The 27,904-nt window shown below is 36.4% G+C and overlaps 3 protein-coding genes across 3 annotated transcripts; 1 reads left to right on the plus strand and 2 right to left on the minus strand.

Annotated features, from left to right (window-relative positions):
• Nucleotides 1–8,545, plus strand: LOC133851283 (nodulation receptor kinase-like). The gene is made up of 15 exons (XM_062287620.1): nucleotides 1–506; nucleotides 1,525–2,056; nucleotides 3,050–3,546; nucleotides 3,699–3,849; nucleotides 3,936–4,007; nucleotides 4,126–4,194; nucleotides 4,505–4,576; nucleotides 4,649–4,717; nucleotides 4,807–4,982; nucleotides 5,447–5,673; nucleotides 5,764–5,890; nucleotides 5,968–6,036; nucleotides 6,845–7,031; nucleotides 7,483–7,615; nucleotides 7,952–8,545. The coding sequence occupies exons 1-15, from the start codon at nucleotides 413–415 to the stop codon at nucleotides 8,300–8,302; spliced, it is 2,826 nt and encodes a 941-aa protein (XP_062143604.1). The 5' UTR covers nucleotides 1–412; the 3' UTR covers nucleotides 8,303–8,545.
• Nucleotides 8,546–13,896: 5,351 nt separating this feature from the next.
• Nucleotides 13,897–14,788, minus strand: LOC133851219 (protein BRICK 1). The gene is made up of 2 exons (XM_062287550.1): nucleotides 14,450–14,788; nucleotides 13,897–14,201 (listed from the first exon to the last, which is right to left on the minus strand). Exons 1-2 carry the CDS (start codon nucleotides 14,580–14,582, stop codon nucleotides 14,077–14,079), a joined length of 258 nt encoding a protein of 85 aa, XP_062143534.1. The 5' UTR covers nucleotides 14,583–14,788; the 3' UTR covers nucleotides 13,897–14,076.
• A 2,747-nt stretch (nucleotides 14,789–17,535) lies between these two features.
• Nucleotides 17,536–27,441, minus strand: LOC133851218 (probable cytosolic oligopeptidase A). Its single transcript, XM_062287549.1, has 17 exons — nucleotides 27,055–27,441; nucleotides 26,519–26,686; nucleotides 25,988–26,111; nucleotides 25,376–25,452; nucleotides 24,653–24,796; nucleotides 24,299–24,529; nucleotides 24,140–24,230; nucleotides 23,522–23,643; nucleotides 22,874–22,981; nucleotides 22,508–22,753; nucleotides 21,453–21,598; nucleotides 20,853–20,970; nucleotides 19,062–19,221; nucleotides 18,916–18,947; nucleotides 18,698–18,763; nucleotides 17,876–17,947; nucleotides 17,536–17,732 (listed from the first exon to the last, which is right to left on the minus strand). The coding sequence occupies exons 1-17, from the start codon at nucleotides 27,397–27,399 to the stop codon at nucleotides 17,646–17,648; spliced, it is 2,337 nt and encodes a 778-aa protein (XP_062143533.1). The 5' UTR covers nucleotides 27,400–27,441; the 3' UTR covers nucleotides 17,536–17,645.
• Between the last annotated feature and the right edge of the window lie 463 nt (nucleotides 27,442–27,904).

The following is a 27,904-nucleotide window of genomic DNA, read 5'->3' on the forward strand; positions in this document are numbered from 1 at the left end:
AACTCTAGCTCTTTCATCTCGATCCCTCCCTATTCTCCAATGATTCCCACATTCCAAGTCAAACCCCGCGTTGTTCTCTGCTAACCTTCTTGTGATGCTCTTTTGTCTTAATTTGCAGCTAGCTAGCTCTCTGTACGTGCTGATCATTCTTTTTGTGAAGAACCTCTCTAGCTAGCTAGGACTTTCTTTGTGTACGTCACAATATTGTCTTCGATCTTTCTGAGTTACAGGAAATCTGAAGAATCTGGAGTAGTACTGTCCATGCATGCGAGAAAAGATTGAATTCATGGATTTCCAAAAGATTTTGTTGGTGCATGGTTAATTAGTACTGGAAGTTGCATGAAAACTTGATTAGCTGGTCTGGATATGAGCTTGATGACCCAATGGGGAAACTTCCATACAATATAAGACGATGATGGAGGGATCGGATTATTTCATTCTGAGACTGCTTGAGTGGTTTATCCTTTGCTTCTTCATACTTGTTCGATCAACCTGTGGACAAGAAGGTTAGTATATTAATTAATTTGTTTACATTTTTTTTTTTATTAGATCATCAATGCTATATATCGTGAGTACTAGTTTGTTGAGAAGTTTTTTTTTTTTTTTTTTAAAAAAAAAAAAAATTATTATTAGATCATTCGGTTTTGATATGATTAAATACCTTAAGATCTAGGTTAAGAATCTAGGTAGATAGGGAAAAGGATCCATCTCTAACTAATAATTAGCTAAAAAACTTCTAATATGCCATGTAGCAAGTCAAACTAATTAACTGCAAAAATTGTGATAATTAAAATCATTTTGAAACGGTGGATCGATCGAATCAATGATCTTGTTAATTGATAAGTTTGCTTAACTAATTATTTGATGAAGATTTACAACCGAAGGATATATATTTAGGCAAAGTCATGAGCTCGAGGTAATTAGCTAGATCCATGTAATAATGATTTTCATTATTATAAATTAAGGCAGATTCACTGCAAATTAAGATGGGGATCGAACTACTTTTTGAAGAAATTTAATTAGTTGTATATTTAAGTTGTGTCTAAGACGATCTTAACACGCTGCATGCCCTAGCCTAAACCACCCTGCCCTCATCACCGGCTGGCGGATCTCCTCCATCGTCTTCAACATGATCTTGATTATTACTCTTTCAACTTCTTCCAAAAGGGAAGCCAAGAAAGTATAACAGAAGTGCCAACTTATACGCTCGATCGCCATGTGGTAAAATGAACGGCCTCCAAACAATTTTTTTGGATGCCTTCCTATCTTCCACTAACTCCACCTCTAGCTCCATCCCTATCGACCGTGGGAAGAAGGAATACCTAGATCTTAATTAGTTCTTGGTGTTTGTTCTTTCCTGAAAAAAAAAAAGAAAAAAAAAAAGGGACGATCTTAACAAAGACAAGTTAAATTGACCTGTAGATAATTTAAGTGTTCTTTTGTTAAAATTGATTTTTTGTGCTAATTCATGCATGCATGTTAACCGGAGATTAATACAAATATTTATAATGTAATTTCATGCAGGATTTGTGAGCTTAAGATGCTGTTCTGATTCAAACTTCACGGACCAAATAACCAGTATAAATTGGACACCAGATGATAGCTGGTTCCCTAACAAAACAGGTTGCCGAGATGAACCTAATATTGAAGCATGGAAGAAACATAAGGACTATGGTAAAGCCCGAATATTCAACATAGATTCAGGGAAGAGATGTTATAGGTTAACAAGTATTAAGGAGCAAGATTATCTGGTAAGGGGTACATTTCTTTTTGGTGATTTACTGAGGACAACTTTGGACACTTCCTTTGATGTTTTGGTTGGTGTTACCGGAATAAGCCGAGTAAACTCGTCGGAGGACTCAGAAGTGGAGGGGATTTTTAGAGCTACTAAAGACCATATAGACTTTTGCTTAGAGAAGGTGCAGGGTGATCCTTATATTTCAAAACTTGAACTGAGGCCTCTGAAAGATTTGAACTATCTGCAGAACTTTTCTTCTACCACTGTTCTGAAAAGTGTTCATAGAATTGATGTGGGGAACACAGGAGTAGACATCAGGTATGCTTCTACTCTATTTGAAGCCAATATATAAATAAAAATGAGAAAGTTGATCATCTTAAATGGTCGCGATATGATATGAGCAAGAGTTAAACAACAAGAGTAATATCAATTATCTCACTTACTGAATAAAAGTGTGGTTTCTAGCATTTATCTTCCTTTAAAGATCATAACTTGGTTGGAGTATAATAAAATTATTAGAGTATAAAAAATCATAGATATTATTGGCTTAATAAGTTTTCAAATATTGAATGGAAAGATTTATTTAGAACAACTATTTTTTTGATAAGTTGAACAACTACCAAATGGAATTTTAGAGCCATCTTCATCTCTCCCTCCCCATAATCTTGTTTAAGGGAACCAGTTTTTGTCATTAATTGTCTCCCAACATAAAAAGGCAACTCCCATTTCCTTATGCCTATTATGCTTATTTTATAGAGTAATATTATTTAGTAGACTAGAATATGATTGTTGATTGTCGTACAACTAAAATGACGTGACAGTAAAAATCAACCCTTTGTTTTTTTTTTTTTTTTTTTTTTGTTACGAGTGCTGATCTAATGTTGATTTTCACTACCATATTATTAAGTTGTATGACAGTCAAAAACCAATACACTAAATAGTATTCATCTATTTTATAGTTTGCTAGTCTATAGTGGTACCACATGGCAAGCAATGCAGCTAAGAATAGGAAACAGACAACAAGCAACGAAAAATTGGAATGAGATTCTAACAATTTTGCTATTCGAATTGTTAGTAATTTGAATAGCAAACGTAAGATAATCTTTATGGAGCTCACCTTAATGAGTATGTCTCGGACAAATAGATCTAGACCCTATTAAGATTCTTTCACATTTGTTAGCAATCCTGAGAATAAATCGGGAAAATTGGGATCCAAAAAGTTACAAATCACACTAAAATTCGGTTTAATTGAAGAAAACACAAGCAACTGTCCAGCTCACATGCCTATATTTGACACTTGCAAAATTTCAGGTACCCATCGGACAAAAGCGACAGAATTTGGAAACCAGATACAAATTCAACAGCCAGGGGATCAAGACTCTCTGTCAACGTTTCCAACTACAGTGCTAATAATGCCACACCACCTCTAGAAGTCCTCCAAACAGCTCTATACCATTCTGAGCGATTGGAGTTCCAAGAATCCCTAGACAAAAGGGACTACGAGTACCGTGTGTTCCTCTACTTCTTTGAGCTCAATAAGACTTCTAAACATGGGGATAGGGTGTTTGATATTTACATTAACAATGAGAAAGTAAAGGAGAATTTTGAGATATTGGCTAATGGGTACAACTACAAGGAGGTTGTTTGGGATGTTAGAGCTAATGGGTCTCTTAATTTGACCTTGATCAAAGCCTCCGGGTCTCTGTTTGGGCCCATTTGCAATGCCTATGAGATCTTGCAGGTGCGAGAGATTAATCAAAGCTATGGTGAGTTCGATTTACAGGTGCAGCAGACTGACGAAAAAGATGGTGAGTTCAATTTGATACATTTTATGCTTGGTTCTTTTGTGGGGAGTGGACAATGATAAAACATTTCATTCTTCATTGCTTATAGAACACTTGTATATTTGTTTTGGGTTTCTCTCTCTTTCTCCCTCTCTCAAAACATTGTCTTTCTTCAGTGGAAGTGGCTTGGAGGGTGAGGAATGAGCTGTTGGTATCTAACCAAGCGAATGCAGTGTTGGAGAGTTGGTCTGGAGACCCATGTCTTCCAAAACCCTGGCAGGGTTTGGCTTGTGCGCTCCATAATGGTTCAGCTATCATTACCAGTCTGTAAGTTCTTCTGTTCTTTTTGTTCTTCTTTCGAGATGAGGTATTCAATTCCATGTGTTTCTGTTCAACATCACACTTTCTTCCAGGAATCTTTCTTCAATGAATCTTCAAGGGTCAATCCCTCACAGTATTACTGAACTGGCCAACATAGAAACACTGTATGTTTCACACTGCTGTCTTCTATTGAGTTGTCAGTGTCGTTTTGTCTTGAGTAGCTTGGACTACGATTTTTTTTTTTAAAAAAAATTATTGATGTAATTTTTTTATGATATGTAGGAATATGAGCTACAATCAGTTCAATGGCAGTATCCCAGAGTTTCCTGATTCCTCCATGTTGAAATCAGTGTAATTCTTTTTAATCAATTCGAGTTTGAGCTACTGATGATTGAATATAGCCTTTAAATCCGCCAAATTCTGCTGATGTAGTCCAAATAGACATTCCTTTCCCAAAAAGAGTGCAAAGTGGATGTGCAATGACCTTGACCTTAAATGCTTTGGGAGCACCATCTCAATTTTGTTACATGTTCTGCAGATCTCTTAATTTCTTTTCTTCCTTCACATAGATTCTAGTTAGTATAATGAGTAACTTCCATAGAGGTACTGCACATGAGAAATACCATGTTTCTTTTGTTGATTAATTTACGATAACTAACAGGGATATCAGCCACAATTATCTTGCGGGGTCACTTCCAGAATCTCTAATCTCACTGCCACATTTGCAATCATTGTAAGTTTTAAACTGACTCCTGTTTAATGAAATCCACTGCCATTCATTGATTAAACTATGCGCTTGCTCCAGATATTTCGGCTGCAATCCTTATTTAGACAAAGAACCTCAATCCAGCTTCAACAGCACAATACATACAGAGTATGAATTCTATTATCTATGAACTGGAACAATTATGTTTATAAGAAACAGAAAAATCAAGATTCTGAGATGTGAAATCTATTTTTCAGCAATGGAAGATGTGATTCAAATGAATCACCACGCGTCAGAGTCAGCGTCATTGCCACTGTTGCATGTGGATCATTCCTATTTACCGTTACAGTCGGGGTCATTTTTGTTTGCATTTACAGAAAAAAATCAATGCCTCGAGGAAGATTTGATGGGAAAGGACACCAATTGACTGAGAGTGAGTCTGCTGATCTTTTCTCCGATAATTGATATCCATTGGTATCTGAAATCTTGTTGGAAGCATGCATATACACGAAGACATGAAAAAGGATCTACTGCATATATGAAAATCTTATCCTCTAAATAATACATAGATGAAAGCCCTATCCTCTTTGTATGAATCATGAAGGCATGAGCATGGATGAGAAAAACAAATCCCATCTAACACCCAAGCAGACGAGTAGAAACTAATAGATTCACTATGCCCTCCTCATAGATCATGCATCCAGATGGAAGAAAATTGTCTTCCAGGTGGTGCACGAAGATCACTTACTATGTTTACACTGTTCACTCAAGAGTAGGGATAAAAGATAATGTCACTCAAGCAAGAACATAATTTAGGTTGTCCAGCTAATTGAGCTCAGTTTCAACTGTTGTGGATGATTTTTTTTCTCAAAAAAGTAATTCTCCTAAAATATGCAGATGTACTTATCTATCTACCCAGCAAAGATGATATCAGTATAAAGTCGATAACTATTGAGAGGTTTACTCTTGAAGACATAGATACAGCCACCGAGAACTACAAAACATTGATAGGTGAAGGAGGTTTTGGATCTGTTTACCGTGGTACTCTATCTGATGGTCAGGAAGTGGCAGTAAAGGTTCGGTCAGCAACATCCACTCAGGGGACTCGGGAATTCGAGAATGAGGTAAAAACTATGGGTCCAACCGATCTTCAATTATGACATTAACCTGCATAAAAAATTTCCCAGCTGACACTCTTGATAATGTTTTGACAGCTAAACCTGCTTTCAGAAATTCGGCATGAGAACCTGGTGCCTCTTCTTGGTCATTGTAGCGAAAATGACCAACAAATTCTTGTTTATCCTTTTATGTCTAATGGCTCTCTACAAGATCGCCTCTATGGTACATATCACATCATTCGTTCTTCTGGCTAATATCTATTGAAATACATTAATGCCTAATCACCAGTTTGTTCATAGGGGAACCAGCAAAAAGAAAAACTCTGGACTGGCCAACCAGACTTTCTATTGCTCTTGGTGCTGCTAGAGGCAAGTGAAATGGGTTATTCAGTTTTTATTGTTTTCTTGCTCTAATTTATGAGAAAGTAAAGAGAAGATGCAAAGGAGATCTTAATGTTCAGAAAAGCCATGGAAAACTCGATTACGAGATTTGCTACATGGTGCTATATCTAAACTACATTATGTTGATGGTAAAATTTGTAGCTAGTGGTACCGTTTGTCAGGAACCATCTAGTGTTCAACCTATCAGGGAAGAAGGGCTACCCTCATCATGTATCCTACTAGTATCCTAGATATATATAAAAGAAGAAGAAGAAAAAGAAAAAGAAAAGAAGATAATAAAACTATTACATAATTACTAGATGAACAGAGCTTCAGAGATTGAAACCAATACAGCAACAAATTTGTCAAGAAAAGTAGGCCAACCTTGTCTTACTGATTGAGCTCATTGAAGGAATTATCATGATTTGGATGATGAATCAATAACAGTTATGCTTCATAGGTGGGCCATGGATGGCTTGGTGATGTTAGAGGCAAGGAGTTTTTAACGGTGCCAACAAGGCTATGATCCTTGAGTGATTTTTGATTGGTTGAATTTGGATGGATTGAAAAGCACACGAGAACAAAGATGGAAATGACCTATTCTGAACTACCAATCCATTATGTGCTGTGGAAAGTGTAGTCTATCATAGGCGACAATGGAATTTCTGATGTACTGACTTCTAAAATTGCTTCAGTTGATTGTCTTTTGTTTGGTTGATTCCACCACTTTTATTTTTCTTTCCTTATTTTTTTTGCCTAATACCAGCATGTTTGAATGAGTTTTTTTGTTATTCAGGTTTGACGTATCTTCACACAAATGCCAAGCGATGCATAATACATAGGGATGTGAAATCAAGCAATATACTTTTGGATCATAGCATGTGCGCTAAGGTTGCAGACTTTGGTTTCTCAAAATATGCTCCTCAAGAAGGAGACTGTGTTTCTTTGGAAGTGAGAGGGACAGCTGGTTACCTAGATCCAGAGTAAGTCTCAATGTTTCTTAGGCTTGTTCTGATTTGAAGTATTCAAATGTCACTCTCTTCAGTCACTTTTAGCAACAGATTTGGTTTTACTTAGTTCGTGGCCATCAATCACTTAGTCTTCTTCATAAATTTATGCATAGAGAGGATTTTTTTTAGAATCTTAAGTAGATTGTAACTGCCCAATGTTGAGTGCACTTGTAAAGTGTCCTACATTGTTAAAATGTAAGAAGAGTGAATGGTTTATATAGCATTGTTGAGCCCAAACCCATAGGCTTAAGCTTTTGGGTTGTGTGGTGCCTCCACATGCTATATAAACCGTGTTGGCCCCCAACACCCAAGAAGAATCCAACGTTTTTCCATCTAACTTGAAGTTGGTCCATATAAGTATGAGAGACTGCAACTATAGCCATAGGAAATTTAACCATGGTCGTGTTTTTAATCAATCATTCAGGTACTATTCGACGCAGCAGTTATCTGATAAAAGTGATGTCTACAGCTTTGGTGTGGTTTTACTTGAAATTGTAACTGGTCGGGAGCCTCTCAACATACATAGACCACGCAATGAATGGAGCTTGGTTGAATGGGTACGGTCCAATTTCATGTTCTCTAGCTTCTAAGAATTTGATATTATAATGCTGCTCTTTTAGGTGTCACATGAATCAATGACATATGATGTGTTAAATTACTAGTTATCCTAAAAGTTCAAGCAAATAAGAAATAATGAATTTAATCATTTAATTAATATTTTATTCTCGTGACGTGTGGGCTCAAACTCTTTCTCAATAGTAAAGCCCAACACATGGAACAACATTTACCTAATGATCAGTAAATGCATAGAGTTTCTACTACACATTTAACCCCCAAGATCCAAAATATCCTAATGAAGACTAAATTTAATAGTGGAACAACTTTGCATGCAGGCCAAAGCCTATATAAGAGATTCACAGATTGATGAAATGGTGGATCCTAGCATTAGGGGTGGGTACCATGCAGAGGCAATGTGGAGAGTAGTGGAGGTGGCATCGACATGCATTGAGTCTGATGCTGCTTCTCGACCATTCATGATTGACATACTCCGGGAGCTAGACGAAGCTTTGATTATAGAAACCAATGCATCTGAATACATGAGGTCCATAGACAGTTTGGGAACTTCCTCTAATCGCTTCTCTATCGTCATGGAAAAAAGGATTGTTCTACCACCCATTTCATCATCTCCATCAGAGCCATCGCCTATTCTGCCACAAGGCCCGTCTCCTCCACAGCCAAGATAGTAAAATGGGTGAAATGTGATGTTTCATCAATATGTGAAAGATGGAACTTCTGTTTTCTTCTTTCTTTTTTTCAGTTAGGAATTGATATGTGAATGATAATGGTTCTAGGCACATAGTACGCTAAAGATAAAAGAGAAAATGGGTTTAATCCCCCCCCCACTACTCTTCTTGAGATTATGTATCTTGCTGTTTATTCAATTTTATTTAGGTTATAAAATTCCAGGCATTCAATTTGTGCCAAAATGATATTGAATGATATACTATGGGCAATGAGTTGCATCATTTTCAGAATAAATTGCCAAAATCAAATGTGCTGCTCATCTTGGAAGTTGAGAAAAGATCAACTTGGAGAGCCAAACTATTCATGCAACAGCAGGCTACCTAAAACAGGACCTTGAACAGGATCTGTTCCATAGGCTTGTGCCTCTGTATCCTTGATCACTAAGGAGACAGGAACCTAAGTCTGGAGGATGAATGAAAAATAAAAATAAATCAATTAATTAATTTAAAAATGGGGAGGCTAGCTAAAATATCTCCTTGAGCTGACTCAACTTAGTACAATCTGTATAAGCACCTTGAGAGTGAATAAATATGGGATCCACAATCTGCTAGCAACTTAGTACAACTTAAGACCATATAGGATGTACCCATAAATACGTTTTAGGCTGCCCAACCACCTACTCGCCACCCTGGCAAGTGGGTAATTTGAGAAGCAAATTACTAGAGATCCTTATCTAAATTATAGATATACATTGTCAGTGCTTGACCCAACAAATGATTAAATAATATATGTCAATTCCTTAGCATTATTATTTGTTTGATTTTGTGTTGTTTTATTGTTTTCAGGTTTTAAATAAAGATGCAATTAATTCCATTGATTTTGGGCTTAAAGCACACTTTGAGAAGACCTAGAAGATATGTTTAAGCTTAACCAATCATAATAGAAGACCTATATGATATGGTTAAGTTTAATCAAATCAATGGAATGATTAAATCGGAATTTCTCCAATAATAGTCAAAATTGGATTGGATTTCAATTTGGATTCTGCACACGTCTCAGCGTTTTAATCACAACTTTATGCTCAAGTTTGGTATTGCAATGAAATTGGTGGCGTTGGAAAGATAATAAAAAATGAAACAAATATGTTAGAAATAACATTTTCCTAATTCAGACGCTTACTATGCTAAAATCGTCCCGCAATAAAAGACCGCAAATCTGGACGAATTTTGGAATCATTTTCCTACTTGGATTGAATTTTCAATATCCTACTTAGACTAAGAGACTAAGTTCCGATTTTTCTTGGATTCCTAGGGCTTTTAGGCCTCTCCTAATCTCTATAAATAGACCCATAAGCTTCAAGAGAAGGTGTACTTAGCTTAAGACAAAAAATTCTTCTTGGAGACTTGACAAGTTGAAGAGGAGAAGAACATGGCAGGAGGCCATCCCAGCACCATGATGAGCGGCTAAATTCATAATAGGGTGTTGATGTAGCCCTTTTCAAGTAACAATGGTTTAATTGTATTTTAATTTGAAATTTTTTATATGCATGATGGTTATATAACTGTGAAAACTGATCTTAATGTTTATATTCAATCATTATGAATTTCTTATCTTGTCTTAGAAAGTCTTTTATATTGATTGAACTCAATACTTCATATTTTCTGAGATTATGTGAATAATTGTTATACAACAGTTTTAATTGACATATGATCAAGATGGTTAGATAGGCCATGCCTAGGGAAGACAGATTGTACTACACCCTAGTTTAGTGTAATTTAGGTAAACAGTTCATACCAACCGAAGATGGGTTATACTATTCCATTAATTGTGTGTATCATATTAAAGACGTAGCTAATCCATACCTAGGGAAGACGGGTCGTACTACATCTTAGTGGTTAAGTGGACGGTCCGTGCCAACCGAAGATGGATTATACTTATTCTTTAAAGGTAATTTTTTGACTACTCGAGTGAGACGACCCTTATATCATGCATAGTATGAATTTCTCTTATTAATTTATGATTGACCATTGTTATGCGGTGAGTGGTGAAATCAATCCCCTATTCTTTCTCTCATCACTATTTTCTTTACATTTATGTCTTTTACTTTTATGAATTTATTTTTAGAAAACAAAAATCAAATCAAACATCTTTTAAATTAAGTTATATTTAATCTTGAAAATCTTGATAACAACACTTACGCAGTCCTTGAGGTTTGACACCCTCAATATAGCCCTATCCTACAAGGATTCGTACTATTACGAATGATAATTTTATTATTAATATTTTTGTACACAAAACGACCACATCAGAGTAGGGCTGAGCATGGGGCAGGGGGGGGAGGCGGGGATGCCCCTTTTTTGGCACCGCCCCGCACCCCTGCGGGTTGCGAAAATCGCACCCGCAAACGGCACAAAATGGGGAGAACCCGTGCGGTGCGGGGTGGGGGTGATGCGAGGTGGGGGGTGCGGGTTATGCGGGGATATGCAGGTTTAATACCTAGATCTAGAAAAATGAGAAACCAAACCAAAGCTAGATTTTCTCAGGAACCAAACAAGAAAATCAGATTCAAACAATATCGGATTCAAACAAAATCAAATTCAAACAAGAAAATCACAAACAAATCACAACAACCAGACTCAAACAAATCACAAAAAAGGGATGAGAGGCCACTGACCTCAAGATCGGCGACTCGGCGAGGCCTCTTGAAGCGAGCGTCGACGATCTTCCCACCGTTCCCGGTCTCCTCGCCAACCCTGACGTTCCCACCGTTCATGACGTTCCCACAGAACCGGTGACTCGGCAAGGCCTATCGACTTCCATAATTCCATTGGAGCAGACGCAGCACGACGGAAATCGTGAAGAAGAAGAAGAAGAGGGGAAGGGGTGCGGCGCTAGGGATTAGGAAGAAAATAAAGGAAAAAATGGGAAAAAGAGGGGGGGGGGGGGGGCGCGGGGCACTGCTAGGGTTAGTAGGATATTTTTTTTTATTTTTTTTTATTTTTAACTGTGCGGGGTGGGTATTGTGCGGGGCGGGGCGGGTTGGGGCGGGGGATGCGGGTATTTGATCAGCCCTACATCAAAGGGTACACAAATTCTACAGAATCTAAAGATATTGTGAACCAAAATGGTAACTTGGCACTTGGCACTTTGTTGGATTAAAGGATCGAGTCTATAATGGAAATCAATGTCCCTTTTTTGGCTCTTTAATCAAATGGTCATATGCTAGTTGTTAGATTATTCGGTGAACGTAACCCTTCCCCTTCCCAAACACTCTCCTGCCATGATGGGTTGAACTAAAATCCTCCCAAATGGTCATATTCATATTCATGTATGTGCATATGCATACATGGATGTACAAGATAGGAGGAAACTCTTCCAAGCAAATGAGTGAACAGATTCAGTAACCAAGGGTCATCCACAACTGTTTATTGAGCTGGTGGATGAGGTTAGGCATCATATGCTCCACAGAGAAAATACCCTCTAAGAAATTAAAAGCAATCCCCAAAATTGTGACAAGTTGAAATTACAATTTGCATTATCCATGACCATTAACGAGAGTGTTTTGTGAAGGAAGAGTTTTATCCCTTAACTAGATGGCCTTGTTTACAAAAATGATGCAGAAATATAGGCTTTTCAGAAACTTGTCATCATGAAGGTTGTTAGTAAACTTTAATTAGATGAATCAGATTAATCAATAATCTGCATGCGTTAACCTTGATGGCTCGTCATCTGTTTTTTCACTGCAGATTCAGTAAAAGACTGGCAGGAACTCTTGAGAAGGCATATGGACATACGGTGGCTGATCCTCTTGTTGCTTGGAATGATATCATGTTGCTGAGAGTAGTACCATGGAAAAAGAAGAGCCTTCAAGCTGTTATGTGCAAACTATGTTGGGGAGCTGCTGTTTATCACTTGTGGAGACAGAGAAATGACATTAGGCATGGTAAGGCCCCTAAAACTGAGGAGAAACTTCTGCTAGATGTGGTGTGGGATGTAAAGTATAGAATAAGGAGTAAGGGGACTTATAAGAAGAGTGATTTGAATGTAAAAATTTGTACAAACTGGGGCTTGACCCTTGATATTTTGTACTGAGTTTTGTTTTTTTGTTTTTATGTTATGGTAGTGGGTTTAAGTGTAAAGGGCAGTAGTGAGGTTGTGTAAGCAGAGGTGGTAGTGTTTGTTTTGTATCTTTGTTTTGTGTAATGAAATTTTAACTCATCCAACAAAAGAAACTTGATGGCTCATAATCAAAGGCATTCCAAACCAAGTTCAAGGGGCCCTTAAATCTAAGTCAGAAGTAGATCAAATTAGCTATAGCTTCCCATACAAGAAAATTCCAATACTTCTAGCAACCAAATGATCCATGAACAAAAGGTGAGACACAATAAGCCCACACAACCAATACAGTTTAGATGACAAGGTTAGGGGTTTGCAAAAAACCACACCCTCAACTTCCGACCCAGGCGGGTGGCTTCAGACCAGAGTCGGGCTTGAAGCCTTTACCCATTTCTAACAAAAGTCAGGTCAGAAGTTGGAAATGACAAAAAAATCCTGATTTATTTGACTCGAACTGACTATTAAATATGATTAAAAAAATTACAGAAATGGCGTCGTTTTGTACGTAAGTTTTGAAATCAGATATTTTCTAAGACTAAATGGCGTTGTTTTGGTGGGGCTATATATTCATCTCATTCTCATAACCCAAAACCTTAACCCACAGCCCCCCAACTCAGTCTCCCTTTCAAATCTTCAGTTCTCATCAGCCAACACCCTTCAACATCTCCTTCTCCATCTAGGCATCTCCATTGCCATTCACCCCTCACCATATCCGTTCTCCACCGCCATTCACCCCTCACCTTTGTAGGTTCCAGAAATCTTCGTCTTCAAAGACGAAGAACGAAGAACATATCTTCATCTTCGAAAAAGCCCACTGGACAGATGGTTTCTGACACTTCCGACTCCGGCGGAGGCGGAAAGTAGAAAAGTTGTTTAAGAGTCTGATAGAACCGTTGCACAACCCTAGAGAAGGTGGCACTAATTACAGACGAGGAGAGAATAAAATTGGCTATATCAAAAGGAATGCCAACTGCCACTTATTACCATTCCTAACTGTGCAAATGTCAGAAGAACCGGGCATATGATGAATTACTTCTAAAAAAGCAGTCAGTGGAAAAGCAAGTTTCATGACAAATAAGAGAACATGGCTGATAACTGCAACAGTATATTGCCTTTTCTTTATCTTCTTCTTCTTCTTTCTTTCTTTCTTTCTTTTTATTTTTTTATTTTTTTATTTTTTTATTGATAGGTTACAAACGAACCATTAGATTTTGAACCTGCAATCTCACTTTCCATCCTATTCTTATAAGGGGAGGAGGTGTTATTCGAATTAGAACTTGGTGGCACAATGCCTCAATGAATTGACTTACATAGCAATCTATTGTGCTATCAACATTTATCCACAACGCCACTGAATATCTTAGTGATCTCAGGACAAATTTGTTCCATTGGCAGATTCTAAAAATGGCTTGAAGATCCTAAACATATAGTATACTCTATTCAAAGTCTATATATATATATATATGCACAAAGCAGCTAGACCACAAGCACAAAATTCATACTACCTGAATCACAGATCATGTTATATAACCACGAAAACAGCCGAATACATTAGTTTCAAACGGTGACACAAAGTAAGAAATCTGTCCACATTCACAACACAAACAAGATTATGCTTACAGAGAAGCCGTATTGCAACAACAACATGTTCCGAACATCATGTGGCGAAAAGAGACGGGTTGGCCGTCGCAGTACCCACTTGGACTTCAAGGAGTTCTAGACGCCGCTCGAGCGTGTCAAGCTTCTCATTCAATGACGCCAATTTGCTCTTCGTTGTAGCCTCTGAAACAACAAAAGAAGCATACTATGTGAAAATTGTATGACACCACGAACCCACCCAAAAGCTGAAACTTTGGTTAGAGTAAAAGTTACAAAATGGGTGGTGGGCATTCATAACATGGTGATGGGGTTATAATTTCCATATATTGATGCAATTAAATCACACCCAATTCAGTAAAGAAAGAAAAGAAGCATTTACTACGAGCTGTTACGACTCAGGAAAGGTAGAGGGAGAGAACAGAAATGGGTACCGAATTGGACAAGGAAATCGAAGAGGCGGCGAACATTGAGGGAAATGTGAGAGATGAACTCTCGGTTCTCCCAATCCGCTTGCACCGCTATCCCGACGTTCACTGCGTTTGTGATCCCTCCCGCCCTTGCCATTCGTTTTTGGCTCTTCTTCACTGGGAGAGAGTTGTTGCTATGGATTGGCTAATGGGTCCGAGATCTAGCAGAGGAAAGTGAATGGCATTCAATTTCAAAGGAGAAAATGCAATTATACAAGCAAGAGAATATCTGGGGCGGTAGATATATGTATGTTTCTGCGGTTGGGTTGTTACTTGTTAGTTTGACTTGCTTTTCCTTGATACATCTTCTAAGCCAAGCAGTCATAATTAGCATTCTCACCACTAGTTAGGCAGCCTTGCCCTTTAATTTTTTTTTAGTTATATAACACCCTAAAAAAATAAAAATAAAAAATAAAAGAAGAGATAGAGAGAGAGTTATATATACTCACCTCCCTACCCCTCTCCCTTTTTTTTTTCTTTGTTCTTTTTTTTTTTTTTTTGCCATGTGTCAAGTTGAGGTGGCATTTTTGTAAACGTAGAGCTATCTTATTGGGTCTAACAGGACTTTTCGCCTATGTGTCACAATTTCCATTAGAGGAGTGATTTGATAACAGAGCATATGCTAAGGAGTAATTTCGTCAATTTTATGCTGAGGAGTGATTTGGTCAATTTTAAACTTTTTTTTATATTAAAATAATGTTAAGGAAACCATTTTTGCTTCCCTAGATCTGAGATACAATTTTTGGTTCTCTTAATGTTTCCTTAGTTTAGGGAACAACAAAGAAATCTTATTCAAGATTTTTTTTAGGAGTTTTCCTTACATCTAGCTAAGCTGGGCCATAGGGATGTAAATAAACCAGTACGTCCGATAACTCACTCAATACCCACCCGATTAAACTCGAGCTCGACACTGTACAAACCCGCTTGTTACTGTAGAAACTTGCTCAATTAGTGAGTGATACATACCCGATTCATTCGACAAAACTCGATAGGGGCTCACGAGCCTAACTCGTTTAAAACTCGACCTAACCTGCTCACCCGACTTGATAGGATTATACGATCATATAATAATGTAATATTGTGCCATATGACATGTAATCACTTTATTATATGTTATAAGTATCATCATTAGATATTTAACAATTATTACATCATTTATTTATTATTGTAAGTTATATAGTTTATTTAACATACAATATAAATATATATTGTTTATATATTATACAATGTAATATTAATTTTTAAATGAGCTCACCTATTTTTTTTGTATGTTAAATAAACCATATAACTTACAATCAACTCAGATGAATTGAATTTAATTTTTTAAATTCATCATGAGTTCGAGCTCGACTCGAGCTTATTTAGCTGACTTGAACTAAATTTTTAAAACTCGCCATGAGCTCGAACTCGGATCGAGCTCGTGATGAATGAGCCCGAGATCAACTCGGGCTCTTGATGAATGAGCTCGAATTCGTGACGAATGAGCTCGACTCGTTTACAACCCTTGATCTAGGGAAGGGAATGTGATTTAGGAAAACTGTTGCTAGTGTTTTTATTCAAATAAACTTCATAATAGTTTTCCTTATCATTTCCTTATACCATTTAAATATTATTTAAATTAAATTATAGTAAAAAGAGAGAACAAAGATAAACTATTTAAATATTGTTTCAAACAAATGCGAGAGGAAATAATGTTTTTATATTAAAATAATGTTAATTTAATTATTTTTTATTCCTTAAATTTATAAGGTACAACTTTTGGTTTCATTAATTTAAGGAACAACAAGAGAATATGTTTCAATGAATTTTCCCTACATTTAGAGAATGAAATGAGTTTTAAAAAAGCTGTTGGTGCTCCTTTAGAGAGTGACTTGATAAAAATGATATACAATTAAACATCATAGATGTCTACCATAATTTTTCAAAATAAAATAAGAAAAACATGTAACCCAAAGTTCAAGTTCTTGAAATATTTGTGGCTCTTATTGCGCCTCTAGATTGCACTATTCATTGTGTACCAAACCGCCTTAACTGGCGACCACTTTTCTTGGTCTTTATACTAAGAATATATAGGGCCGCGTCATTTATTTAATGCATTCCCTTTTAATTTATGTTAACCATCACTGATAAGATTAATTCAAGGCTCTTTGTTAGATTGTTCAGCCCAATGTTTTTATTTGTTATAATTTCTTGTTAATGTACTTCTAAATAATAATAAAAAAAAACTTGAAATATTTGTTGTTTCTTTTTTGGGCTTGAGATTTTGTCGAGTACTTTCTTTTAAAAAATAATTTCGTGACAAATATCCTTAGATCTTAATTGTCATTTCAATTCAATGATCTTATTGAGGCATAATAAATTTAAAGAGATATGATTCTCCACCACCTAAATATACAACTTTTCACCACCTTGTCTATGTAACAAGGTGGTCCCCTACTAACTTTAGAGATTTTTTATTTTTAAAAAATAAAATAAAGTATGGACCATCTTGTCACATAGACAAAGTGGTAAAAAATTGTATATTTAAGTGGTGAAGAATCATTTCTCAAATTTAAAACAAAAATAATGATTCAATGCCACCCAAATATACAACTTTTCACCACCTTGCCTATGTGGCAAGGTGGTCACTCACTACTTTTTGAGTTTTTTTATTTTTTAAAAATAAATTAAGGTGGGAGACCACCTTGCCACATAGATAAGGTGGTGAAAAAGTTGTATATTTAGATGGTAGTGAATCATTACTCTTAAAACAATAAGATATTTTAACGTATCTTAAGATGACAATATAAATTATTTGATTGAAAGGAAATTATTTACATTTTAAAAATAATTTTACCACAATTTAAAGGATTTTAATACATTAGTCATATTAATAGTAGTAGTAGTCATTAATTGTCTAAGTGACAGTGTCCCTTAAAAAATAACATTCACCAAAAAAAAAAAAAAAAAAAGTGACTATGGTACGACATAAATAATAAGAAATAATCCCCAAAATGTAACAAAAAAATAAAAACGAAAATGAAAAACCCATGATATTTAACAAAGAGAACTGAATAGACAAATCATTTTGGCATTAATTGTATAAAATTACTTGTAAGTGCTTTTACAACCAAGAGAAATTTCATTTGGGTTGGAGCATATCCTTTATGATAATGGATGCTTATGCAGAGGCTGGGACTTGTAACAGTCCATTGTGCCTCAGCAGTGGCTCTGGTGAAGGTTGGCGCCCACGGAATTCCACAAATACCTGGACGCAACAACGTTTTATTATATTATGGACATCAGATGAGACATGTCTGGAAAGTTATGTTGCAATTAATTAAGACAAAGCCATCCAAATTCTTATTCCATTTGGAGACAGAAAAAGAAAACAAAAGATTATATTCTGACCTCTAGCGGCGGCTTGCCGCCTCCAAGAGCAAGGATAGTCTCTCGGAACTTGTGCCCTGTTTCTTTCACGGCCTGTTGCAAGACATAATCACTCACTCTTGATGTAAAATGTGGTAAAAATAAGCAGACTTGTCTACAATGTTAGGGAGCTCTGACTGCCAATTGTTAAAAGAGAATATGGAGGAGGGAGATTTTGAAGAGATGTTTAGTTGGTGATTCAAGCACAGATTGGGAACAAGTTATGGAGTGGGGATTAACAAGTCAGGGCAAATGCACCATTTTTTTTTTTAAAAAAAAAAAAAAATCACCTCCATAACAAGCCTTCAGAAGCTTTTTTTTGTAAGTATTTAGTCTCCAGAATTCTAATATGTCACCGTATACTACACGAGGTATGATACATGAACATGAATACTGTATACTGTATACAAACTTAAGGCTGATGACCCCAACAAGAAACTTTAATTTGGCATGTTTGTCCTGAACTCCTATGTGGATTCCCCCCATATATCATGGCCTCGCTATGACCTGATCTACCACCCATAAATTGTAGCTAATTATCAAAGCTTCATATTCCATGACAAATTTGTACAGATTCCAAAAGGCAATGGACAATGTTACCAAGTCTTCAATGAGGTGCCCCACTGCACCATCAGTTAAACAGGATACTACCAATATAGAGATCAATCAGGTGCAATATGGAGACGTACTCCAGTTTAGAAACTATATTCGTTATGCATAAATGAAAGTATAAGAGGTAATAAATCAAGGTAATTTGCAAGAATATAAAATGCCTGTCCTTCTAGACAGCTTTTTTTGACATACCTTGATGTCATCTAGTCCAGTATCTTCAAATGCAGAGAAGGCATCTGCTGACAATACCTCAGCCCACTGCCAAATGCAGAAATACACTTTCAGAATAAAGTCTAATGGAGGAAAAAAGGGTAAAACAGGAGAGCAGTAAAGAGCATGCTGACAGTTCAAGGAGGAATCACAGTATGAGAGACAAATACAATTATGTATACTACAGGAATAAAAAATACCTTGTAACTGTAGTATCCTGCCGCATATCCACCTGATTCACAAAAATTTATATAAAGTAAAATATCACAAGGTAAGGCTGCAGCTAATTGCTAAATAAGTAGAAATGATGCTGAGAAAGTCGGTAAATCTGACATGGAGAGGAAACCTGCAAATATATGGCTGAAACCACAAAGAAACCTGTCTTCTGGGAGCGGGGGGATCACTTGTGACCGTTCAGAAACCCTCCTATCAACATCATAGATGGTTTCCAACCCACCAGGTACGTACTTTGAATGCAGCTCCAAATCTACACTAGCAAACCTTATCTGCAAAATTTCAATAAAACACAAAGACCTTAGAAAGCCAGTCCTCTGTATGAATATCTTTAGAAATTCTACTTTAGTTCCATTGGAACCATAAGCGAGACTCATCAAAATAGAATCACGCAAAGAGTAACAAAGATTCATAATTCTGATTTCCATGAGAAAAACAAAGGAAAAAAAAATTAAAATCAAGACGTACCAAGAGAACATTAACAAATTTTGTTTTGAAGTAGAAAATTTTGGGAAAAGAAACATAATAATAATCGCAAGGAGACGTTAACATGACACTCCACGTCCAACGTTAAATGTTTCCACTGATACAAAATGCCAATCTTCATTATTAACTATCAACTACATTATTACTTTTAAAAAAAAAAAAAACACTACATTAATCTACCTGCCATTGATTCTATCAGCATCAGAGTCAAAATCCCTTGATAACGTGAGATCAACCTTTTCTAATGTCCATTCAAGCCTCATGCCTCATCATATGTCCTTTAAAATTGCATGTTAAGTTAAGAATACTTTAAACGGAGGAGGTGATCACGGTGACAGAGCACCTTGAAACAGTACCAAACCCATCAAAATATATAACTATTTGGCTTCTGTTATCTTTCATCAAATATATTAACGCAGAATAAATGTTAAGGAAAACTTCAATTATAACTCCTGATCTTTCATTACTTTTATAATTAAGTACTCAAATTTTAAAAAGTATCAATTTAAGGTATCCATCTTTCAATTTTTTTTAATTTCAACCTTCCGTTAGAATTTTCCGTTAAATCCTATCAAAATTCCCAAAAAACAAAAAATTGCAAGAATTTAGGCATTGGTAAGAATTTAACAGAATTTACAAAAATATTTATGCCTAAATCTTTAAAAAATTTCTATTTTTTATTTATTTATTTTTTTAAAAAAAAATGGTCATTTTGAGAATTTTGACAGGATTTTACGAAAAATTCTAACGGATAGTTGAAATTGAAAAATAGATACCCTAAATTGACACTTTTTAAAGTTTGAGTACTTAATTACAAAAGTGATAAAAGATCAGGAGGTATAAGTGAAGTTTTCCCTAAATGTTAATATCACCCTCTGCCAATCTCATATGTTATAGCTTTTATACTTACGAATACCCGGTCCAATAAATTGAAAATATGGATTAATTGGAGTGTTAAGGGGAAAACCTTGCTTGATAGTTGAGCTAATATGCATTGCACTTCTATATGCACAAGCCAGGCTTGCATATTATGCAGCAGCACTCTCAAACTCCATGTAAGACCACATTCTAAAGATTTCTAATGGCTTTAACGAGCTTCTTTCCCAATGGTTCTTATACCACATTTACTCACATCTCACCTCTGTAAGACTTGTATGTTAAATCACACTCAGTTATGACAACATGGACTTTCCTAAGTTACAAAGGCTCAAATAGGTTAGGTATGCAGAACAGGAACAGGAACGCAAGATGCCACTTATCACAGAATATGAACTGAAATGAAAACCCAATACTAAATTCACATTGGTAGTACAAAAGTTTTTTTTTTTTTTTTTTGACAAGTAAAAAAGAATATACCACAAATGAATGGCAACAGAGAACATGGAAGGAAAAAATAACACCAACAAAATGTACTGACCTGACGAAGACTTAGTGAACCTGCACGAAAAGTCCTAGCTGCAAGAAGCTTCAAATACACTTCTTCAGGGAGACTCTCCCCAGTTTCATAATGCTTTGCAATGCTCATCAAAGTATCCCTAAAGATCCATCCGAAAAATAAAAAATAAATGATGAGATAATTATAATGCATCGAAATGATAGTAACCTGTATATTGTTACATGATACTAGTATAATAGAGAAAAACACAGGGTCCCCATTTGGGTCCTTATACTACAAATTTATCAGAATGAAATATATATATATATATATATATATATATATATAGGAAAAAGGTTAATAGATGAGATCATTTTTAATAACCAGTAAGGTCCGACACTGCCCCCACCCCCCAAAAAAACTAACAGAAAGAAAAGACACATTATGGGTGAGAACCAAGGACCTGCATTGTACATGTCAAGAACCACTAACAGATAGCATGCAACATGGTAGTTTAATCAAGTACAATATAGGAATAGAATTGATTCACTATGGATCAGAGATCCCTCATCATACTGAGCACAGATGAAAAGATCATAAAATTTGATGCACCAAAGTAAAAATCTATGAAGACATAATTACCTATGGTAACACCAGTTTTCCATGAACTGAGAAGGTAATTCAACGGCATCCCACTCAATTCCCCTAATACCAGAAACTAGACCCTCATCCTGTTTGGTCAGCATATGCTGAAGTGCATGACCAAATTCATGGAAGACTGTCTCAACCTGCAAAAAAGTAATTATCGAATATGACAACAAATAATAAATAAAACTGCAGAAACCTAAGTATTCATCCAGAATTTTCGAAGATCATTTCTTTTTACATTGATAATCATTGCCTTCAAAGTCACCGAATTACATGGAAATGGGGACATATCCTCAGTGGTAAGACATGTTTGCACTTTTAATTCCATAGGAGAATGGCACTAGGGGCAAGCCCAGTACTGCTCATACATATAGATATTCGTCTAGGCCTCTCCCAGACACAAGTTTTATGTTTTTTTATTTTATTTTATATCATAAGCTAAATGATTTTCTAAACCAACCCTCCGATCATAACAATTTGAGAAATTTGAGATGGATTAAGCAAATTACTAAAAAAAGGACTAAAAATATTTGAAAACCAATAATCACTTCAGGTTCTTATTACGAGGGCATAAGCCAAACCCGCTACATTTGTTATCAAGCTAGAGGGTCCCTCCACAAGCCGTCCACCAGATGAATGGACCCAAACCCATTATTTTTAACTAAATGGTCGAGTAACTCAAATGTACCAACTCCATTTCAGCCATTGGGTATAAGACTGAATTGGACCATGTTCTTTGAAAATGACTGCTTTTAAATCATCACATTCTGAAGCCAGCATATACACAAAGCTGCAAGCAACACCATTAAACAAAATATGACAATGACATAGTTTATAAATCCTATATTGAGATAGGCAAGAAATAAAAAACTCAGGACAAAGCTGTGAAACAAATCAAAACATTCTGACAAACAGACTCTCTAGGCCTGCCCTTGACTTTGACTTGGCACAAGCATAACAGGCAGCCGAATCCTCTAGTGCCATTCTGTACCATCTTAAGAACTGCAAATTATAGACAATAAGCTAAAAGCCAATTTAGTAGAGTTTACCTCACGGAATGTCATGAGGCTTGGTTTATTCCCAACTGGTGGTGATTGATTGCACACCATGTGGGCAACAGGCAACCTTGCAGAGGCACCATCACGTGACAACACACGGCTTCGACCAACAACCTCATCCATCCATGCACCTCCCTTTTTCTCAGATGATCGAGTATATGGATCAAAATAGAAGTACGCAACAGGACTACTTGAGGAATCTTTGACACAGTAGAATCTAACATCTTTGTTCCAAACCTAACAATAACAACCATATATTAAAGAGATGTGAAATTAATGGTCTAAAAGTTACAGAAACCAAAGCACAACACAATGAAGCAACTTAAAGTGGAACATGAAGGAACTACAATATAATACCGGAGCTAGACCATCAGCTGGCTCAATATCAATTCCAAACAGTGTCTTTGCAAGGTCAAAAAGGCCATGCATAACCTTTGGCAAGGAGAAAAACGGACGTAGTTCTTCCTGTAGAATATAAAAGCAGGAGACACTTAAGTTTCTCAAAGCAAAGTAACAAGAAAGCAAGAATTCGACAACATTTAAAGTAATACTCCAGGTACATACACATACATACACATACATACACATACACACACAGATATGCACATATACAAAATACACCTACGATTTTTCAACTATAGAGAGTATTTCTAAGAAATGGTTGACAGGCATAACATAGACAAATATCCTTGTCTTCATTCAGAATGAGACTAGTACAATAGCAAAATCAAAGAGACAGAAAACAATTACAGAATTTCAGACAGTTTGGAAAGTGGAAGCTGAACTGTCTACTGGTCTCTAACAGATATGGGATTAGAAATGAGCAAAAGGACACATGCATACATCGCGCACAAACACAGAATAGAGATCATCGTTTTTCATGGGGAACCCTAGAACAAGAGTGGAAAAGGTGCTGAACAGATTGGAATACTTTGAGTCTAGCCGACACTCCTGCCCATCTAACATTTTTAATAAAGTATTGGAATAAGCGGATCCAGTTTCAACCTCATTGATGTCAAACTTTGACTCACGAAGCCTCTCACTCCAAAAGTTGATGTCCCAATGGTTCAAATCATCAGCTTCTAGTGCACCCTGATTCTTGGAGAATTTTTTTATGTCATCCATATCTGCAAGGATCAAGTGTACAATCCAAGCCTCAGGCATTTCCAACATAAAAAGGCATTTGTATAAAAACAATCGCATTAAGAATGGAAATTTAGGCATTGTTTTCAGAAAATATTAAAGACATATAAAACATACAAAACTTGGGAAAACAAAAGCATCTTCTTTTGAGAGCAAAATACCATTACAACTAAATTTGTAACTTTACAAAAAGTGCATCAGGCATAATTGTGACGTGTATTCTAGAGTTAAAACTGAGTAAAGTTTTGAGTTGCAGCATGGCAAATGAAGTGCATATTGAAATTAAAAATAAATAAATAAATAACCAGACCATGTTTCCAAAATTACAAAGAATTTAAGTAAACAATGGCCTAGAACCAATTACTTATATAATTTCAAGCAGTAAAGCCTACCGAGAACTAAGTTTCACCTAACATTTACTAAGATCATATAAATAGTGACCCATTTACAACTATGAAGAAACTGCATACACTGCACTACCTTGAACCGCAGCATTCCAGGAAGCACTTCGAAGTTTTTCTAGAAGCTCTTCTGCTTTTTCAACAGTAGCCATTTTGGTTGCCATGCTTACCTGATAAAATATATTTCAGCAAGTCTACCATAGGAAAGGAAAGTAACGTTAAACATAATAGGACATACCTCAGCATAATTATTGTAATTGAGAAGCTTAGCCTTTTCCAACCTAAGCTTCAAAATCTGGTCAATTATTGCTGCATTATCCAAATCTCCACTAGAGGCACGAGTTACATAAGCACGGTAGACTTCCTCACGCAAAGATCGGTTTCGAGCATGTTGCATAACAGACATAAAACTTGGAGCATCCAACGTTATTATCCAAGGCCCATTCTCAGCAGTAGCATTTTCATGACCCTGGTGAGATACGTAGAGATGCATCAGCAACACTAGACAAGATAAATATCGATTGCAGCAGACCTGAGGAAAGAAAAACAGATATTAAATAACCAAAATAAAATGGATTTCAACAAAGAATACCTTAGACACAGCTGTTTGTGCTGCTAATCCAAGAGCAGTAGCGGGCAACCCTTCAATTTCTTTCTTATCCTTAATTAGTTTTTCAAACTTCTTTGTGGCATCCAAAACATTCTCCTCAAATTTTTGAGATAGTCTTTCCAATTCCTGCAAATGAAGTCAAAATGCAAAGAAGTCAAGGTGAAAATAAGTAATGGCCAAGCCAAGTGGCAATCTAAACTAAAATGCTAAGAATCATCATCACCGCCCTTGTTTGGTCCAAGTTAATAATTTTGACATCTATTGCTACCAAATTATAGATGGAGGAAGAAGCATTATCTTTTAAGAAGAAATAAGAGATTCTTTGTTACGAGCCTACAAAAGAGATTCTGTTATATACCCAACAAAAGGCCATGACATACATTAGCATATCATTATAAACAAAGGCCTACATTATTCAAGTAAAACCTCCTATTATACGAATGGATACATGAATTTGTTGTAAATGGAAAACAAAGCCAACTTCCGAGGAATGCAGAAATCAAAGAAACGATCAAGATTCTTCAGCAGGCATTATGACCCTTTCCCATCCTCAGTTTGGAGACAATAACCATACCCTCTTTTTGTGATGAGAGATATAGTCAGCTTCATGGGCAACTACGCATACATATAGCATAAAATTCTAAAATAACTGACTACTTGATGCAAGAATTGACTTCAAAATGGAGAAATAGCCTTAAAGCATACCTGCTGGATTTTGTTAAATTGGTCTCTTTTATCATCTTCAAGAGAAACACCATGAAGAATTGCTTCCTTTATCCGGGCTGCATGCAAAGTAAAGAAGTTACTGTTGCGTATCAGACAATGCAATACCAATCCAAAACATGTAAAAAAAATTGATTAATTAAATTAAGGGTAGCAATTACACTCTAGATGATATAGTTTCAACAAAGAACTAGGTTATCCAAATAAACGCATCTTAAAAAAAAAATCATAAAAATAGTGGCAATCAAGTTTACAATAACAAAGCTAGATGGCGGAGGTAATCGAGGTAGCAACGATAAGATGTGTACTTCAGCTAAACTGAATATAAAGTAAAGATGTGCACTACTAAATGTAATCAAGTAGCAATGATATTTCACCTAAACTGAAGATGCATAGCACCCTTGACAGAAAAACTCCTGCAAGCGGTGCTTTTTCTTTTTTATGGACAAGCAAAGTGCTCTAACCTTATAAGATTAGAACCAAGAAGAGTAGGAAAAAAAAAGTAGAAAAGTTAAGCACAAATTCAACAAATGAAGAGAACAGAATCAGAAACCCACTCTGCTAAACATGATATAAGATATTTGAGATACTCACATTCCACAATACGTTTACAAGCATCACTCAGTGATGGCCAATCAGGAGATTCTTGAATAGCTTTAAACGCATTGTAAATAGGTTTACTTTGTCCCAACCTCAACTCAAACTTAACCTTCTCAGGCTGCAAACAACAATTAACCCACATGAGCACTAAGTACTAACTAAAGAGTATAACAGTGAAAAAGAAGGCACAAACTAATGGACCTGAGACCCATCCAATCAAGTTCAAATTGTTTGATCTGTGAAGAGTGCTTACAAGTTCTTGGCTTAGCCACTCTAAAGCTAAGGATACTATAATAATGAATTAAGTCAATAGACCAACATCATGTAATGTTGAATCCTTTCAAAAAAACAGGAATGTAACAAATTTCCAGCAGTCACCCACGACATGAAGAAGAATTGATCTTGAAACATTGACCCCCCGCCTTTTAATTATAATTTTGAAGTTAAAATTAAGAAATAAAAAATCCAAAGTTTTTACGCCTAAAATGGCACTGCAAGCATAAATATAGACAAACATATAGATACCTGAACTTCTTCAATGGCAGAACGGAGTTCAGGAGAATCCTTGACAGACTTAAGATGATTAACAATCCCCCAGACAACAGCCAACTGGTCTACAATCTTCTCCAGTGGCTCCACCAACTTCGGCCATGACGGCTCCACCGTGCGCTCCAATTCCACCAAATCACCCTCCTACAAAACCCATTATCAAAACCCAACAAAATTCAAAGCCCAGTCACCAAAACACAACAAAATGATTAAAAACCCAACCAACCAAACAAACCACTAAAAACCCAGAAACCAAACCACGACAAAGTTCGAAAAAACCCAGTAACCAAACGTTCAAAAAAAAAAAAAAAACCCTCAAACCCTCAACATGCAAACATAACATCAAAAACCCAGAAACATGCAAACATAACATCAAAAGCCCAGAAACCCGAACTGAACACACGAAACCATAAACCCAAAAACACAACAAAATGATAACAAAAAAACAAAAAAAAACCAAACAAAATCACCCAAAACACTGTAACATGAAAGAAAAACAAAACAAAACATACGAGGTTCTTCAAGAGCGCACGGATCCCGGGGCGAACGTGTTTGGCTTCGACGACATCGAAGGGTGGGAAGTCAAAGTCTCGTATAAGAGGGTTGGCTTCGATGGGCTCGTCCACAGCAGTAGATGCCGCCATTGACAGAGCAGAAAGCGAAGAGCAATAGCGAGAGAGAGAAGGGGCTCTAGAGGTAGACTTATGAAGGGTGTGGAGGCAGAAGGAGAACGACGAGGACCAGAGGGGACAGGGATAGGATTTGGGGAATAGCTTGGGAGATAGAAGGGAACGAGGAGTGCGCTTCAGGAGTGGGTGGATTGAGCAGGTGATAGAGATGCGCGTAGCCATTAACATGTTGACTATAAGAAGGCTTCCTAGTATGGCTCTGTTTGGTATTTCCATCATAATCTTCATTTTCTCTTTTTTTTTTTTTTTTTCTCTCTGTCTACGAATAGATCCTATCACACGGTTGGATTGTAAAGTCTGATGGTGTTAAATGTGGGGCCACTTGGTGGGTTTTCCACGTGGACGGTGCCGATGGGTTAGACAGACATAATCACGGCTGAGATGAGTTTGATGTGCGGCATGTTTTTATCGGATTCCTTTGAAGGGTTGGCCGGTTAGGCATCTACTTTTTTGTAGCAAATGTGCAAATAAGACAAAAAGATAGAGAGGGTTAGAGAGAGAGAGAGAAAGAGAGAGAGGGTTAGAGAGAGAGCATCTTTGTGTACGAGGAAGGAGGCTTCACGACCCTACTAAAAAGTATTATGAGTTGAAACCAAGCTGTCAAGGTATGAGTTACAAATATATTAAAATAGAGATAGGGAACAAAACATAAATAAAAAATATATTAAGATTG

This window comes from Alnus glutinosa, chromosome 12, assembly GCF_958979055.1.
Source record: "Alnus glutinosa chromosome 12, dhAlnGlut1.1, whole genome shotgun sequence".
In the NCBI taxonomy this organism is placed as follows: Eukaryota; Viridiplantae; Streptophyta; class Magnoliopsida; order Fagales; family Betulaceae; genus Alnus; species Alnus glutinosa.